This window comes from Poecile atricapillus, chromosome 1, assembly GCF_030490865.1.
Source record: "Poecile atricapillus isolate bPoeAtr1 chromosome 1, bPoeAtr1.hap1, whole genome shotgun sequence".
NCBI lineage: Eukaryota > Metazoa > Chordata > Aves > Passeriformes > Paridae > Poecile > Poecile atricapillus.
In genome coordinates, this window is record NC_081249.1 from 147984362 (window position 1) to 148003587 (window position 19226).

Consider the following 19226-nt stretch of genomic DNA (forward strand, 5'->3'; position numbering starts at 1 on the left):
TGCTAATCAGGTGCTTGAGAACAGCATTCGATCCCTCCTTCCCCTCGCCATGCTCTGGACATCGTTCCCAGTGAGGAAAATGCTATTAGAGTATTAGGTCATCTCAGCGCTTCCTGTTTTCTTGACTGATTGTCCTACAGCTTGCTTTGCTGATTCTCAGGTCCCTGTGCACTGGGGTTATGGCTGTGTACAAACTAAAGGCGGAGAAATGAGTGGCTGCATCACAAAAGTGTATGACTGGACATTTTGTTTTGCAAGGCTGGTGAGACAATATGAATCATACTGTTCCTCCCACACAGAAATCCCCTTCTGCTATAGTTATGCCTTGCATACCTAATAGCTTAGTAACTGGCAGAAATAAAGTTCTCTGCAAAGCTGGGGAAAACCGTATTTCCCAAGTGGTCAAATGCCCCCTCCTCATCTTTGGCTTAATATTGACATCTGAGATATTGACTCCATGAAAATCATTATGAGAAGTGCCAGTGAAATATGATTGGATACAAAAAGTGCAATTACCTCTTCCTTAGCCAAGAATAAGTGGAATGTGCTTTAATATTTCAGTTACTCCACATGCTTACATGTGAACTTTGCTGGGTGAATGGCAGCAGCATAACAAAAGCAGAAGAGCTTGTGGGATTATTCAAACCCTCCTGCTGCTCCTTATGGGCTTGTTTGATCCGAGGGGCTCAGCACAGCTCCACTGGGGCTCATGCCTGACACTCACATCTACCTTTGAGTGAAGGCTTTCTGAAGCAGCCCAGGAGCTGGGAAGCTCAGAGTCCCCATGTCCCCAGAGCAAGTTCAAGGCACACAAAACGAGCACCATTTTGTTTATTGCCTGGTGAAGACTTTCCAGAGTCCACATGCCATTGGTCACCTGTGAAACCCTGGCATGGGTCATCACTTTGGGCAAATGCCTGGCAGGGAATGGGACAGTGGGAACTGAGAAGACTGTGGTGTCAGATGAGTGGGCAGCCAGGAGCTGCCAGCCACTTTGTCCATGGCTCACATGAATGTGTAGAGTACACAGCAGAAGCTTCAGGTGCTGATCAGCAGTGCAATATGGGATAAAGAAGGAAATTCTGGCAGCATATGGGAGAGATTTAGGCTGTGAAGAGGTGGGAAGACCTGTCTCAGAAAGATTTCTTGTATGCAAGCTACTACAATGGGAAACTGCCACCCTTTCTCTTGTGTGTCTGGGAATACAGGGGCTGTTAGTCCTGTAGTTCAAGTTTACAAGTTGAAAACACTGAATTCAATGCATTTTCATAGGGCAAGTCTTGCCCAGCAACTTCCAGGATGGTTTAACTGGGCCCGAGGCACTCATGAAGAAGAGGAGGAGGATTTTCAACAGCTCCTTGAAGGCAGGTAAAGCAGTGAGGTTGGTGTGGCCACAGCCTCAGGTACTGAACATGCTGGGGCTGCATGGGGACTGCTGGGAAGGGTGGATGGTGGGAGTTCTGGACATATCTGTCCAGACTCCATGAATTTTGTTTCCCTGGCCCCCAGTCCTGGCTCTGTTCTGCCATTGCCATCCTGGCTGGCTGTCCCTGAACCACAGGCCCTGCTACCAGCCCAGCCCCATCCCGCCCTGAGAGCACCCGCCCAGCGCCTGCCCCCGGTGCCCACCACTGCCAGCAGCGGCACCCGCCAGCTGCATCGTTTGTTTTGGAGGCCCACAGCAATTCCCTCCCCTTCATGGCCCTCCATTTACTGTATCGCAGCCGCTTCCAGCTTGCGATAGCGCAGTGGCCGCCAGGTGACCCTGGCTTAGTGTAAATATTTTGCTTTCACTGGAAGGAAATGTGACATACATTTGGGGTGGAAGTCATCCAGAGGCTGTGGCCTCGGGAGCTGAACTGCTGGGAAGCCCCTGCCACAGAGCTCTCAAGGTACCAGCACTGTCAGACACATTAGACACGGATTGTGCACCAGCAAGGGGCCAAACAGATTTGCTTCTCAGTGACACAGCAAGGGCAGCCAGGGGCCAGTGAGGAGTGAGGGTGCCCCATGCGCACCCCAGCAGCGAGGAGTGCCCATGCTGCCCAAGCACAGCATGGCCTGTCTGCCCTGGCACACCTCCCCATGGGCAGCTGAGCACTGGTATGAAAGATCATGGCAGAGAGAGATGAGCAGAGGCGCTTTCCAAACATCCGTGTGAGTTTGGAGCAAAGACGACATAAAAAACCAAAAATCACTACATGATGATTTGTGTTTCTTAGACCATGCGGCCGTGGGCAGGGGCAATGTGGCAGGTCCCAGTGTCCTGCTAATGATTTCCATCCTGTACAGAGGACAGTCCAGTTTAAGGCCTGGATGGGTTTTCAGAGCTGTCTCCAGCTGAGGGGTGTTTGCTGTTCGTGGCACTTGCGATCACTTGCCTCAGCCTGACTGTCCATAGATATACGCTTAAAAAGGGATACAGTAATACAGTGCTTAAAGGCATATTGTACCAAGTAGCTAGTGTCACATTTTACATCTGATAAATATTAATTAATGGCATTTCAAAGTACAAAAGGTGCTGGGAATTCATGCATTGGCTGGAGAGAAATAGATCTCCCATTTTAACCATAAGCTTGCTGAATTACGCATTTGACTTGGCATAGCTGGTTACCCTGGAGTGGTGTCTGCTTGTTTGGCATCCTTCCCTGTCAGACCGAGGTGCCGACTTCCCACAGGACAGCCCAGCAGCCTCCCCAGGGAATCAAAGAGCCAGATTATCCAGAATGGGCAAGCTGCACCAAGTCAAGGGTTTGGTTTTGGTAAGTATCCAGAAATTAAGGCTCTAACTTGTTGAGGTTTTAGGCCTTGCCTAGGCTCTGTCCTTATCAACTGCTGTGAGCTTAATTACCAACCTTTGTTTCTCCAGACAGTCAAATTTGTTACGGAGAAAATGCATGTGTGTTCGATTCACTTGCGAAAGGCTTGACAGTAGATAATTTAAAATCAAATTACAGTCTGCCATTAAAACAAACCCAGAAAGTTCAATTTCACAGGACAGTGTTCCACATGCACTAAAATAAAAGCTGAAACAACTGCATGGTAATGCTCAGTCAGTTCACAAAACCGTAGGGAGGTTCATTGACTTTTTAGGAAGATCCACAGTGAATATTGAACAGACCCTGACGTTCCTAGCACCGCTGCCTGAGATCAGCACTTCACTGCCCACTACATGCAGACACATTTAAACAGCTCTTGCAGCAACCACTGACACCATCATACTGAATCCTGCCTGGGAGACCTTAGAAATGAGTCATACAGGGGAATTATCCTGTTCCTTAGAACACACTGCCCGTGTGCTTAGCTGAAGAGCAGTGGAGAAAGAAGGAAATGAAATAAAAATTTTCAGAATTGGAAATTTTCATTGTGTCATTTCATAATTAGAAATGAATTCATACATATGCACACACCTATGTGTATGTACACATACAACTACATAGACATGCAGGCCAAAGAAAGCACTAGGAAGCTGTTGTAACCAAAGCATGTGGCACACAATCCTAAGTAGGACGTTCTGTTCATAGTAGAACATAATGTAGCTCATGAAAGCTCAAGGATGAAGCAATAAAAGTTGTGTACTACTCAGTTCAAGGTTACACAAAAACATTAAGCTCCCTCTTGTTTAGAAGACACTGAAATGTGATACATGAACAAAAATGAAGTAATGTCTTTAAATCTTAAAAATTAATAGCTGCTTTACTCTGTAGGGATCTATGGGATCCTCCACTCGGAGGAAGATAAAAGACCTCCTTTTTTCCAGCTGGAAGGAGGGATTCATTTTAGGTGGGAGTAATATGCATGTGATATTCCTGATGTGGTAAATTAAGTGTAGGCTGGCAAGCCTATGGGCTGTTCACCACCTCTAACATTCAGAGCTGCACTGTGGCACTGAGGCTCAGTGGGACATCATGGGGGCCACACCTTAGTGTGGGTCAGGCTGCTCCTGCATCTCTATATTCAGACTTAGAAATGAAAGTCATACTCAAGCTCATGCCTCAGGACTTTAGTTGAGCTCCTAGCTCTCTGAAATCACCACCAGCAGCCTGCAAGGCACTTCTGTGCTTGTGTGAAGCAGGAGACTTATGGAGAGGGATTTTTGGCTGCCGCAGCCTTCAGGTGTGCTGTGCTATATAGTGCATGTGCTGTGAGCTGCTGCTTCTCCAGAGAGCAGCCAGAAGAAAGGGGTCCTGGCATCCTGGCATCCTGGGGCCTCACAGGCCAGCAAGGTGCCAGTCCATGAACTCACTGCCACTATGGATATGAAATGCTGGGAAAGGGCAAAGGAGCTCACAGCCATTACGGAGAGGCTCGGTTCCCTGCCTGGATGATGACAAACCAGTCTCCCATCACAGACTCTGTTTAACAACAGATTAACTGAATTCTTTTGAGCTTTTCTTGTGCTGAAAGGACGTGTCCTAAAGCAGCTGAAAAGACAGCCCACGTATCCAATACTAGCAGCTCTTTTTGATCCGCTTTTTCTTTGACATTGCCTGGGCTACCCTCCCACCCCCAGCCCTGCAATGTAAATTCACTTTTTAATGCAGTTGGCTTGGATTTGTGAGGAGTGTAAAGTGCCAGCCACCTAAAAGGCCAGTCAGAAGAACTGCCATCTAAAAGACCAGCTGGCAGAGAAGTGATTTAACCTAACAAAAAAAGGTGTTGAGACTAGTTTGATTATTTTGGGGGTGGAGGATGAGGGGAGGTGGTAGTGTTGGCACAAAGAGCGAGTCCTGGACTCAGTAGAAACAGCTAATTCAGTCAAGCACCAAAACTGATGCCAGCTCTTTGGTGCTCCTCTTGCAGTTTTTATCCAGACTTGTCCCAGTCAGCACCAGGAACTGCCAACGGGTGCATCTCATCAATAAAAACGGGCTAGAAGAGACTTGTGATGTTTCCTGTGTGTTTGCCTTCAACAAGGATGTATCTCACACCCAGAGCCCCACTTTGCTGTGCCAGTTCCAGGAGATGGCTTGGTCTTTACACCATCCTAAATGGGAGCAGGGGCAGCCACCAGCCTGAGCAGCAGGAGGAAACCTCTCCCCTGTTCACAAGTGCTCATTTCTGGGATTTTGACTCATTGCAGATGCTGCAGTGGGGTGTGTGGGGTATGTGCTGTCCTGCAAATTGCAGCTCTGGGTGAAACTTTCAGTGGTCACCACCATCACTATGTAAACACCTGTGATGAAGCAGATGGCTCATTCTCCAAGCACAAAGCTGTCCCATAGAGAAATGTATATTTCAAGAAGAGGAGATAAAGATACATGCAGCATGTGTTTCTGAGCTAGAAAACATGAGAAGTTATGCCCAACAAGAAAACACAGCTGAGAGGTAGCTGGGAGGGCTCTGTCCTTTCAATCTCTGTGTCTATCAACAGAAGAGGCGCTTGAAAATTGCACCCATCATTTTCTTTTGCAGAGTAATAAGCAAATAGGCTTTAGCCTGTCGCCTGCAGGGAAATGGTTTTGTAATGGAAGGAGCACTCTGAACTAAATCAACAAACAAGAGAATGGCTGTGTTTGTTTTTCCATGTACTGGAGGTGAGGGCTCAACCAAGCTGGGGTTTCTTTCACATCCTCTCTACTTGACACAGGGCAGGGGACAGGCACAGGCACATGCAGAGCTGCACATCTATGAGGAGGGAGCACTGGAACAACAAAACTTCTGGTCTCTGCCTGCCCCCCACACATGTGCCATGCTCTTCCTGTCAGGGAGATATGGGTTTCTTGGCATGCCTGATGCTCTCCCTCTGGCTGTATTTCATGAGTGTTTTAAGCCAGCACTTGCCACTGACATGGGAGCTGCCTGAGCATCTCACTGCCCCTGGCTACTTGCTTCCTCCTCTCAGCTCTTGTGCAATCACACGAAAGTGCATCGGTGAGTGCAGCTGGACCACAACCAACCAAGGACTACATAAAGGATGCATTTTTTAAAATCCAGTAGTTCTCCACTCTTGCACGGGGAGTGAACCTTGTGTGCCTCTTTTGGCTGACTTATTGGGAGCGACATTCATGGCCCTCTGGCCTGGGGCAAGGGATGACCTGGGTGGGGAGGGCCCTGCTGGCCCCAGGGCATCTCTGCCTGCCTGAGTGGGTGGCAGGAGAAGGCAGCAAGTAAGCTGACTTAATCAACCAGAAGCTTCAATACTGGTGGAAGTATCTAGTTCACATGCATACATATCCTCATAGAAATGCACTTCACTACAGCCAATTTCATGAGGCACGTATTTTTGCTTATTGATTATGAATCCAGAACCACCACTGTAGTCTTTTCCATTTTACATATGCTTTGATGGTATGCCTGAAGGATGTGTGCCCAGCACAGGCACAGGCTAAGCGTTAAGTTGGGAAAAGAGAGTTACCTAGCCAGACAGAAGCATTTTTTCCTCCTTTCAGATGCATTCCAAAGACAGACAATTATTTAGAAGTATCTTGTGTGCTTAATCAGTGCACAGGAACAATTTGCAAAGGCAAGGGCAGCAGTGAGTGTATGCTTTAATCCTGTCTCAGAGCATTCCCTTTATTCATTCAAAGGCAGGCCCAGAGCTGGAATGAATAGCTTAAGATAGCCCTCTCCACATCTAGGCCACTGGATGCCCATACAGACTTATGATTTTAATGTTTATTCCCTGTTGTCCCTCTTTTCTCCTAGCAGGAGAGAGAGCTATTTCTGTGTGCTTTGGTGCATCTTGCATGTGCCAGGCCAGGCAGTTCTGTGCCTGTACAAGTGCTTGTAAGCACATGCAGACATAGATGTGCCCATACAGACCCAGATGTGCCCAGACAGACCCACATTACTAGTCACGTTTACATCTGTCTGTATGCGTGCCTATTCTGCCATGCAATCAACATACACACAAGTTTGTGAAACAAGCCAATTTTTTTTTCCCCTCCTGAATTGCCAAATGCTGGAAGCCGCAGGCTAGCTATTGTGGTTACCCTGATTCCCAGGTTTCTCCTGCAGTTGGCAAGTAAGCGGCACTGCAAGTTTCCTAACAACTGGGATGAAGTTTTGTGTAAATCACCTTCTAGGCGTTAGACTTTTCCCAGCAAAAGAGGGGGGTGGGTGTTTGGAGGAGGGAGAATTGCTCTCTTTGATGTGGGGATTAGTTCACATGTCAGCATTATCCCCTTTTTTTAATATGCTGTGATTTATAGAAGGGAGGCTATGAGAGATAGCCAAGGGGACACCCCACGTGGGACTGACAGACACTACCTCCCAGAAAATACCTACAACTAAAGCAGCTGGCATCAACAGAAAGACTCCAACTGCAAAAAAAATGAAAGCATCATTAAAAAAGCCCTGTTTTGCCTAACAAATGCTTTTTAAAAATTAGGATGTGCTTTACTGCTTATTGAGCAGAAACTGGTTTACCCAGCAGCAGAGGGAGAGTCTTTCTGCACATCCACAATAAAGAAATTATAAATGCTTTTTTCCTTTAAAAAAAAAAAAGTTTGTTTTGTGTTTTCCCCTTAGAGCACACATCACAAGTGAGAATGAGTGTGGTTTCAAAAACGATTATGCTCTCTTGAAACATATTTAGCAATGTGACTACTCCAGTCACATTGTTTCCACATTCTCCTGCATGAATATTTTATCAGTGCTTTAGAAAAACTTCACTTTTTTTGGTCAAAAGTTATATGGTTGTTCTACAATCCAATCTTATGTCTATTAGCATTGTAGGAAACTTTCCTGCTGTTTTTCATGGGAACTGGATAAGGGTCTGACTAATTAGGTTAGAAGCCATATTCAGAGTAGCTTCGCTTAGCATATCTGAATTATTTGGGCTAACTGCTTTGTGGAGTGTATGTCTGAGGGGCTGGCATAGGAGACAGTGACAGAGATAGATAGACAGTGACAGTAAAAAAATTAACTGCTTTTTATAGTTTGTATCAGTATTTTTTCAAATTTCTGTCTGTTTTGGCCCTTTTCAGTTCCTAATATTTTTATTTTTCCAGTTCTCTTTGAACAAAAAGACATTCCAATAAAGCAAACTTTTATTTTGTAATTAAAAACACAGTCTAATTTCCAGACAGATCAGCTCTTTGAGCTGATTCCTTGTGTAGCTGCTCTTGTGTTGAAGGCAGTGAGGGCAACAAGGCCATGGCAGACTTTAGCATGAGCTGCTGTAAAATGCTACCCTAAATAAGCAGTTTTATCATGTTTTTACCACAGAGATACCATGGGGTCTTCCTTGGGTGTTTCTTTAAGTCCTGTCCCACCCAGATACCTAAAGCCCTGCATTCACCCTTGATGCTGTTTTGCTTGTGTTCCTTCCAGAGCAGCAGAGGCAGCTCAGCGACTGCCTGGGCACCTTACCTTGAGGGACAGACAAAAGCCAAACCACTTCTTTGCTGTTATGTTTCCAATGGTCTCCCGCAATTCCCCCCGCTATTCTTTTAAGCATAAAGAGGTTATTGTGTCACCCCCCAGCAACCCATGACCGCCACTGACAACCAAGGCGTGACGCACGACGGGACGCGCCCCACACAAGCAGGCTTTGTACCCGGGGCGGTGCAGTAAAGTGGCCACGTTCAAGTGTGGCCTCACAGTGTGACTTCTCCCACCCCAGCCAGGGCTGCTCCATGTGCTCTGACCCAGATGCTAATCGAACTACTTAAACCCGCAGTGAAAGCACAGACAAAAGCTCCTCTGGCATCTCCCCAAGCGCAGCGCCCTGGCCCAGGGCTCCCGTGAAGGTATGCTGCAGCAGCATGCTCGAAAAGACGGGCCTGGCTCTGCAGAGCAGCCTGGAGAGAGGTGCAGGTTTGACTCTCAGGTTGCCTGTGCATGCCCCACCTCAGCTTGCTACTCCTCTTCTGTGCCACTGTGAAGTGACTGCAATCACAGCCCTTCTCAGAAATGTGCACAGGATAATGTGTTATGTGCACATGCACCCTCTCCTCACAAACACCAGAGTAACAAGAGAGTAATTCAGAGTGATGCTTCCTTTCACCCCAGCTCTATGTGGGGTTGGGGATGGTGTGTGGAGACAGAAGGGTGACTTGGTGGACTGGAAATGATAACCGTTTCCACGGCCTGGGAAACACGCCACATATGTTTCTGGCAAACAAGAGTACTTAAGAGACGTGGCACACGCTGTGCTACTTATTCTTCTTCACAAGTGGCCCACTGGAGCCAAAAAATCAAACCATTTCCTGCTTATTTGTTCAAATTGTCAAAATATTTGACTGAATGAATGTCAAGCGGTATCCTGAAGACAATACTTCATAGAAGGAAAGACAATTTGGAGATCGCTGTGTTCCCCCATTTCAGCACTTTCCAGAAATGGAAAATCCTTCTTGCTGGTGTGTCTGTTGTGTGGCAGGGTGGACAATGCCAGCTGATTACAGACACAGACATCACCAACTCATACTTTTTTCTACACACATTACCATTTGGGTGTTCACACCTGCCTGCATTGTCACTGGTAGCTTGAACCTCTCCTGAAGGGTTAAATAAGTTTTTCCTTTAAATAAACAGACAACACTGGCTGATTAAATCCCAGTATTTATGCATGTGTTTTGCCAATGCTTTTGTGTGAGAAAAGTAATTCCTATATTATTCAGGCATGTTCTCATCTGGGAGAAGCAGGATTTCTCAACTCCTGCTTGGATTGAGTTGGGAATATACAATTTAAGCAAAGTTTGTTAAATACCATATATACTAAGAAGTTCTAGTTTGAGTTTGAATGTAATTGAGATTAGAACTCAGATTTGATGATTTTGATGGCTACAGTTAAGAATGAAGCAATGTCATATCAAGCAATAATCAAACAGCCATTCAGCCAAGCAGGACAGGCTTGCACTTTTGAATATATGAGAAAGCAGAGAATTCGAAAAACACTGTCAGTTTGGGGGCTTTTTTTGTTTGTTTTTAAAAGTTATGTTGATAATGATAGAGCTTAAATCAGGACAATATAAACAGACTGCAACTTAAAACTTTACCTGGTCTTTTCACCTAAACCCACAAAAATGTAGGTATAGGCTGGAGTTCATAAAAAGCTGCACTCTTCGCCTTCAAAAATAAAAAAGAACCAAAACTGAAATCAAATGCTCAGTTTGATTATCCAACTGTTTGGCTCAAAGGTACAACTGGCTTGTCTTTCTGTGGCCTGTATGAAACCCAGAGGAACATCGGGCCCTGACTGCTGGACACAACTCCCATGCTTCCAAAAGCTAAGCATGAATCATACACTGCCATGTGTGAAATCCTACATGAAAACATCAGGTGGAGAACAAGAACTCTTCCTGCAGGAGATACCTGCCCTCCCTCACATAACACTGATAGCAGGAAATTACTGTAACTGCTGATATATCAGAAACAGCTGTTGAATATTTCTGCCTTTCATCCACATTTAAGAAAAGATCACTTCCATTTGAGATTCTCCACAAGCATGTGTTTTTTCTGATATGTAATATATAAGTGTGACAGAAAAGTCAATATGTTACCACTTTCACAAGTTGTGTGATGAACTAAACACCTGCATCATCTAGAATTTGGTAATGGAAGGGCTGTGGTTTTTTTTGACACCCTAGTAACAGACATATTGTCAATGTCCAGTGAAGGTTAAAATTCTACTGGACCATAGCTGTGTATGCAGGCTTTGAGAAGTGATTTCCATGCCTGCTGAAGCAATTAACCATTAGTGCAGCATTTGGGAAAGAGCAAGTGAGGCAACTGCAACGTGCCTTTGTTTGGAAAGCAGCTTCAGGTCTAAATGGCAGCCTTGACAGACATTCACCTGGTTCCACTGCTTGTATTTATGGTTTGGGAGAGCTCAGAGATTCTGGAAATGCTATAGCTAAATAGCCACCTTCTTAGCACCCTGCTCAGTGCAAAGCTTCCCTGGCACCTGATTAGGAAAACACTGCAGGGGATTCACAGGAACAGGGGCTGGGGTCAGGAGAAAGCATTAAACCTTCGCTTGTAACTTTTCATGTGACCGGGCTGGCGAGCCAGTGACTCTGGGTTCCACTGGCAGGCAGTGGCTTGCGGAGACCTGGGAATTATTATATAGGATTGGGAGAGAATGCCAGCAATGCACACAGAGCCCAGGGGGGAGGATGAAAGGCAAACATCACGCAATGAATGAATTCAGAAATATGCATGCAATTTCTGAATGACTTCTTTCCTTCACTGAACCTGCACACCAGTTTCTACAGCCACCAGTGAAAGCCGCATATCCCACAGCTGAGAAGATCCGTGCCAACCTCCTGGGCTCTGCCAGCCCATGTGCTACTCCCCAGCACCTGCTGCTGCATGGGCGCAGGCCCCCTGTGCTGTCAGCAGCAAGAAGAGCACGGTGCTGGTGTGCCACCAACAAAAATCCTTGCCAAGGCACCAGTGAGCCCCCTAAATGCAGCTGTCCTCAGGAAGAAAGTGGCGTGTGGCTCTGAATGTGACAGATCCCACTGGTGGTGGCAATGCTATGGGGCCATGGTGAAACCTATAGCTGAGGGCAAGGGGAGAAAATCCAGTGTTGCAGCTCCAGTAATCTGAACCAAGCAGTGCCAGAACAGCCCACTGGCTGGGGGAAGAGCTCAGCTGGTGCCACCTCCATTGTCACCATGGTGGTTGAGGACCCACCTGTCTTGTGGCCAGCCTTCCCAGGTGGCTGCAGTCCGATGGGGTGTGCGGGCACAGGCTTTGAAAGCACACTTAGGAACAGTAACTCGCTGCTTCCCCACAGTGTATAATTTTGGAAAGATGGGAGGAGGGCCATCAAGAAATGGTGTCCCTGCAGCTCCTCACTTGGCATGGTAGAACCATCTTTTATTATCCTTTGGGGCTACAGCTGAAAACAAAAAATGCTTTCATTTCAGTTTGGCAGCAGCTCTGGTTGTGTGTGCTCTGGCTGCTTCCTTAATTACAGTGGTTGTTGACAACTTCTGATAGAGACCCTCTCTTTGAGCAGTCCCCCCACTCCCCCACTTTTTTTGCAGTCTGAACACATAGCAAACCGGGACAACGTTCTGTAAAAATAAGCTCACTGTAACCCAGTGATTCCCATGCCACAGTTATGCTCTCTTCTGTCCTCTCAGTTTGTGCTGCTGCTGTTTATTTCCTCTTTCTGGCTATAAGACATTTTATTTATTAGTGCTGGATTTCCTGTTGCCTGCAGCTGCCCGTTCTTTACTCTCCCCAGTGCATTTTGCCACTGGAGGCTGTCTGTAGGTTTGTTGTCCCACTGACTGAGGTACTCTCATCAAGTTTGGTTGGTGGTTGTATTAAACAACACTTGACAAAGAGGGGGCTTGCATGGCAGCCTGGGATGCCCCCTCCTCCTTCCCTAGTAAACCAAAGGCTGGTATGGTAAGCTCAAAGGTAGAGGGGTCCCTTTTTTATGACTTACTGATGCAGAGAATATGCTTTTTCAGATGGCAGGAACACTTCTTATTTTGTTTGCACACACTGCACTCCACAGGGGAAGTCAGCTCTTTGACTGCACATGTCTGAAGGTCTGATTGACAAGGGGTTAGAGGTTTTCAATTATTTATATTTCAGACTGTGGGCCACATCATGGTAGAAACATCATGCAGACTTTATACATGTGAGGTTCATGAACGACTTCCCCGGTCTTTTGTGGACATTCAACATCCTCATAGTAAACAGAAAAATTGCCTATACAGAAAGTGAGATCATGAAGTGGAAAAAAATGTTTTGCTGCTTTGAACATGTTTTCCCTGCTGGAAGGAAGAAGGTGGCAAAAGCTCTTCACGCTCTGTGTGTTGCCGGCAAGGCCAGTTGGAAAAGCTCTCTCATCTACACTGGGGGAAAGTGCTTCATCTAAATTCTCTCTTGTCCAATAGCTATCTGGTATTATTTCAAATGGCACAGAATAAGGTTGAAGCAACACTTATTAGTAATATTCTCTATCTTATGTTTTATGTGTAAGGTGCTGCCCTCATTTTATCATCTTCTCTTACTGTTTGAAATGGATTTGGGGCCAAAAAACTGAGTAATGAGGTTTGTGGGTGAAGTGAACCCCAAGGCATGAAGGTGTGTTTTACAGCAGTGCAGCCGTGGTCCTGTCAGGATGTGATCCTTTCAGCTGTTGTTCATGGTGGGCAGTTGCTGGCAGAGAAGCTCTGCAGGTGCAGCACCATTTAGACACTTCTTCCTTTGTCAGATGTTCGAGAGCTGCCCATGACCATTAAATAGGGAACAGTCCTCTGACATCTTCCAGGTAAAATGGAAATGGGAGATCCTGAGCATTTGAATTATGAAAGACCCCAGTGTGTTACCTGCAAGCCAGTGTTTTAACCCCAGTGTCCTGGCCAAATTCCAGCTCTGCTAATTACATCCTGCCTATGTGAAAATTCCCCTGCATTTGTACACGGCTTTCTTCCTTGCTTGTTTTCAGCAGCTGTGTGGAGTTGCCAGGTGCGGCGAAGCGCTTGCCATGTTCCACCTCAGGCCTGGCTGCCTTTCAGCAGCGAATGAAATGAGCACTGTGCACAGCATTTGCACTGAGTTTGGATCCTGTGCAGGGAAGTGTGCTAGAGAAGCAGCCTACCCAAGGACCAGTGCTGGAGCCTTGTCACGAAAGGTAACAGTGTTAAGAGGCCAAAGGTTCTAGTGCTAGGGTATGTTGTAAGGTGACAAGAGACAGGAGGACTGCTTTTCCTCCAGATATCTCTCATCTGCAAGGGCTGGAATAGCTGGTACATGCTGATCTCGTTTGGTAGCTGACTGACTTCAGGCTTGTTTGCACAGTGGGAGAAGCTCTCAGTCCTGCTTACACTGGTCACTGTCAATATGCATCCAGCTTTGCATGTCTGGTTATCTATCAGTGTGAACAAGGGAAGTTAAGGGGGAAATACTTTAAGGACTTTATAGATTTGTTTCCTTCTCTTCCACTTCATTACTCATGTGCACATTGCTTTTTGTTTGGCCCTGCTGGGAACAGCTCTCTTCAACTGATCATTCCTGTGGTAAAAATCTCACTCATACCACTGGAGAAGAACTGGCTGATGGATTATCCTCCTCTTCTGAAGAGGTGAAAGAGATGGCTGCAGTTGTAGTTACAGGATGCTAATAATAATAAGCAGTAAGAAATGCAGGTCACATACAGAAGGATAATGAAATTACATATATTCAATACAGGAGTGACTTACTGGCTCATCTGTCCAATTTACTTGTCAGCCAAGCTCTCTTGTTGATTATGGCATTTTTACTACAGTTCTGCCTGAATATTATATGGAATTACATACAAACGTGTTTGAGGTCGCTCCCAACGTAACACCAGCTCCACTGGCAGCAGTGGAGGCAGAACACACCCAAGGCAGACAGAGCAGTGATTTGATTTTTTTTTTTCTCCCCATATCACATTCCTCTTTGATCTTTTCAACATCTTAATTCCATGGGACAGCAGTTGTGAGCAAGGGGGGAAATCCAAGGTTGTCTCAAGGTGTGAGGCCAGAATGTTTTCACTATATCCTAGCAAGGGAAATATGGCAAGCCTTGGAAAGGGAGGGAATATGTGTTGTTTGTAGTGTAAGACGAAAAGCTGGGACTCAAAGACCCAAGTTCTCTTACCATGCTGTCCCTGTGACTTCAGCAAAGCACAACTACCTTGGTCTCATTAGCCCTGTTTTTATACTGTACTAGCTTCATGGGGATGAGAAGAAGGGAATTAAACTTTAATTCACTAATGTTTGTAAAACATTTTAGAACTTGATGGAAATTTCCCAGGTAGTCCAGAGAGCACTGAAAAGCTTATCTCCCTCTCTAACTGCAAATGGCTCCACAATATGAGAGAAATAAGTGAAAATAGTGCTTGCATTCTGGTGTTTATAATAATGAAACCCTCTAGCTTCCCCTCTCAATCTTTCTACTTTTTTTTTAAATAGGGAGAGACAGCAATGAGAAATTTTAGTCTAAACAGAGTGTAGTTGCTCCCTGGAGACTTGAATGCAGCTCAGTGGAATTTTCCCTGCCTTCAGTCTTTTGTAATTCTTAAAGGTCCTGGAACCAGGCATGTGACTGTAAGAGCAAAAAACACTTCTCTGTCTGAGTGTTCTACCAAATATTTACAAGATACTCAGATAAAATGGCTACAAGCAAGTTAAGCAGGGTTTGAGTGGCCGGTAGTGCAGCACTGTCAAGAAGAAAATCCAAATCTTAGCTAAAACAAAATTAAAATTACATGTTACAAACGTCTCTTCAAAGCACAAAACTTGTAACACTGAAGCTGGAAAATTGCACTTCCCTAGGGTGAAATATATTACTTTTAGAAGTAGCTTATTGAAATGCAGTAACTTCTTTGTAGTGATGGAAACTTCCTTGTTAAAGGAGAGCCCAAAGCTGTGTGAGCAGGTGTGCAAGCAGATAGCTGCAGAGATGCCCTCTCCATGCCATCCTGTCTGGTGGCTGGGAGTGATGCAACATCAGCTTCCACATCTCTGCCACTGCTACACTTCAGGGTGTGCAATATTTTTTATTAGGGACCACGTGCTCCCAGGAGCATTCTCATCACCCCCAAACAGCAACAGCAAACAGCAGATGGCAACCTGCCTGCCTGGCTGCCTGAGGTGGCCTCACTGCAGCTCATTTCCTTGCTGGGTTACCTACAGCCACTTCGGCAGTACTCCAGACCCCTCATATTTCTGTACAGGTTTCTCTGCTTATCAAGAGAGTGCTCAGGGACAGCAGAGGATGGAACCAGGCAAGTGGTGACCATGAAGCGGCACTAACTGAACCCATGGCTTTTCTGTAGGCTTGAGAGCCAGCAACAACCAGATCCTGATCACAGCACAGCCAGTGATGCTTTTAGAGGCCTTGAGAAGGTCATACATTCTCTAAGTCTCTAAGGTGAGTAAATAGTTCTGTGATTTGCAGTCATGTTGTGAATACTTCAGAAGTGCTTTGAAGGCAGAGAAAGCTGAGCAGCTGTAATACACATTGATCTTCTCACAGTTTAGATTGCTACCTGTTCTCCTAACATTCTGAACAGTGCCCAGCTATTTGTAACTCTTACATCATCTCTGATGATTTCCAAATGAGTTACAGGAATAAGTTCTTACTGTACTATTGCTTCGTTATCAAGCCACTGAGTGGGCTTATCATTCTCTTAAAATAAAAAGTGAATGTTTCACTGTGTTTTGGGCTGTGGACACTCCTGTGCTTGGCCGTTGGTTCCTCCAAACTGATGAGGTGAATTAGGAAGGCACATGTGGCTTACGCTTCTTCAGCACCATGTATGTTGTTCAGAGGCTTTAATTATTAAGTCACTTAACCTAAAGACAGGTTTTTCGTAAGTTCAGAGTTAAGTATGGCCCCACACATACAAAGAACAGCACTTGGTTTTGACATTAGTCTTTGAAGAGACAAAAGAAGAAGAAGACGAAGAATGTTCTCTCTCTGCTTCACCAGATTTTTGAAAACCAGTGTCATCATTCATTCAGTCTTTGGGGAGGTTTCATTTGTCCTTTCTATAGATTTGATGTATTTCTTGAAGTCTCACCAGTAGTGCTGGGTAAAGCAGCATCATGTGAAGTATCTTTCAAGGCACTGCTTCTCACTCGTATGGGCTGCAGGGCAGGATTGGTTCCTTCCCAAACTAAATTTGTTTGATCCTTTCGGTCTGAAACACACAATAAAGACAAGACACCTCAATGACAATATTTCTGAATGATATTGTGAAGTTGCCATTTCCTCCAGCAAACAATCACTTGGAAACCCATTTAATACGCAAAACAAAACAAGGTTTTAAATTCACTATGAACCAATTGTAGAGATTTGCTGAAAATGGACTGATGTGCATGTAATGATCCTCTTTTTTCTGCCTGTCTGGTTGTTCTTCTAGTTACCAGTGTCCAAACTCTCCTTATTCTGGCTGTCAAATTTTCTGATGTACTCTAGAGCCAAACCTTAGACTAGATGAAGCCTGTTTACCATTATTTGCCAGAGCTCTCCAAAGGCCAGCATGTGTTTGCTGAGAATACTGTACTTGCTAGGGTACTTTGCACCACCCTAATATTCCAAGAAAACTGACTTTTGGTAGCCAGTACCTATGAACAGAGAATGGGATGAGCAAGAAGATGGACATTCTCTAGTACAGCTCATGTTTGACAGTTCAAATACATTTTCTAGAGTTGAACAGAACACAGCTTATCGCAATATATTTTCTAACTAATAGCAAATTGCCTTGGATTGAGAGAGAATACTATGGCTCCACTTTATATGCTTTATTAATATCTAGGCTGAGGTCGGAGCCTGCTTCTCAACCAGTATAAGGTGCTTCTCTTCTAGTCTTAGTCCTCTGCCAATGCCAGGCTGTAAAGTGCTTTGGGATGAAGCTCTCTATGTAAATAAAGGATATTATGTGGCTGTGATTAGACACTTTATGTAGCAAACAGACTCTTGTTTGTGAGAGGGAATATTTAAAACCAAAATGAAAGCCTTCCTGAGCAACCTGCGAGCTGATGAACACAAGCTGAGGAAACACACGCAGTTACCAGGACCAAAATATCCAAGGTACTAATCATCAGTCAGATCACATCATGTCCTCAGGTTTGCTGCTATGAACTGTATTGCAAGGCATCCCAGGCCTATTCAAATATGTATTTATTTTCCAGTCTCTCCAAATGACCGATTGAGAGCCCTCAGGTGCCTGAAGGACTCTGCAGAACAGCCAGCTCATACCTGGGCTGGTTTCTACTGTGCAGTACCAAAGCTTTGAAGAAAGTTAGAATAAACCTGAAAGGAGGAAAGTGAAAGGCAGGATATTTCATAGTAACAACCCATGATTAACAGAGGTGATATTGTAGAAGAAACGTAAGGCTTGTTACACAGGTTGTCAAAGTAAACTGTGTCTCAGTTTTCCTCTTTAGCCCTGTTTGTTAACTATACGAAAAGCAGCTGCACTAGAGTTGTCCATATAGCTGTCCTGGTATAACCATACAGACAATGATGGTAAATCTCATTTCCCATATTTCTCAAGGGAAATATGCTGCACTGACAAAAGCACCTCTAAGACTGTTTAAGACAGTTTTGGTTATCTACAGTAAAGCATCTACAGCATTACCCAAATGTACTTAATGTTAATACAGATCTGGCTTGACAATCCAAAAAATGTACAGGAAGCCCTTCTGTGAATTTACTGGGAGAGAATAAGTGAAGTTGTCTATACTCCATCTAGCTTTGGGAGACGGCTGACAGGAAATGTATCTGAGAACTTATTTCAATAAAAAGATAGAGTGAGCAAGCAATTCTTTCCAAAGAAACAGCTTATAGTGAGCCTCTGAGAAGTCTATATTCTCATCCTATTAAAACAAACAAACAAAGCCCCATGCCCCACTCTCTAAGCAAGGGAACAGAAAATACCAACTGTCTTCAACAGGAATCCAGGCATTCCATAGTCATGATGATGACTTATGAACATGGTCATTCTTAGTGCATAAAAGATGACAAAAAATATTTCTGTAGTGTCATATTAGCCAACTACATTTTTGAGCTTTAGATAAACCAGTAAATGTGCATTTCCAATATGCTGTCTTTTTGCTTACCTGTTTGTTTCTGTTAAACCATGATGTTTAAAACAAATCACAGGAATCTTGGAAGTCTGTTTAACACCACTGCTTTTTGAACAGCATCACTCAGGAATTCCAGGCCATATGAGTCTCAGGTTTTGTAAAGTGGATGACCATAGTTTTTAACTACTAGAATACCATAGCTTTTTCTAGTTTTCAGTAAAGTCCATTTTCTACCAAACAGCTATAGGAAGCTATGTATGATACTGCCCATCCATAATCACAAATTATAAAACATAACACAGGGTTTTTCCCACACTGTTTTTCTAGAATAACTGCTGGTTACTAACAGGTATTGAACAGTTCCCACTGATTTTGTGTGGACTAGTCATACCCAGATCTGCACATGAAGCAGGCCTACATACTACATAAAACTGCTTAGATTTTTACACAGGCTCTGATTCAATCTTTTATCTTCTCTGAGTGATTCAACTCGGAGAACTGGCCTGATTATGTCATTATAAGCAAGGACATGTAACCCTTTCATGGGGCTAGAAGCCATTGCAAAGTTATTTGTACTGTATGTATGCAAATCAGCTTCAGTTTGAGGTAGTCTGGGAGAAGTTTGAGGGGGATTTCCCTGCTTTATGTAATCTTTGTTGTTTCTTAGCTTCCTCTATTCACTTAGCCAGGAGACACAGGCTTGACACTGCTGGTAGTTTCTCAAACTCAATCTGAAAGCAAAGGTAATGT

At 44.7% G+C, this 19226-nt stretch overlaps 1 protein-coding gene across 3 annotated transcripts in view; it reads right to left on the minus strand.

Moving 5' to 3' along the window:
- Positions 1–11221: 11221 nt before the first annotated feature.
- The window catches only part of RAD51B (RAD51 paralog B), a 404600-nt gene continuing 396595 nt past the window's right edge, over positions 11222–19226 (minus strand). For all 3 annotated transcript variants that reach the window (XM_058847115.1, XM_058847122.1, XM_058847131.1), the window contains exon 11: positions 11222–16585. In XM_058847115.1, coding sequence (XP_058703098.1) covers positions 16434–16585 — 152 coding nt within the window. In that variant the 3' untranslated portion in view covers positions 11222–16433. The remainder of the gene's footprint in view (positions 16586–19226) is intronic.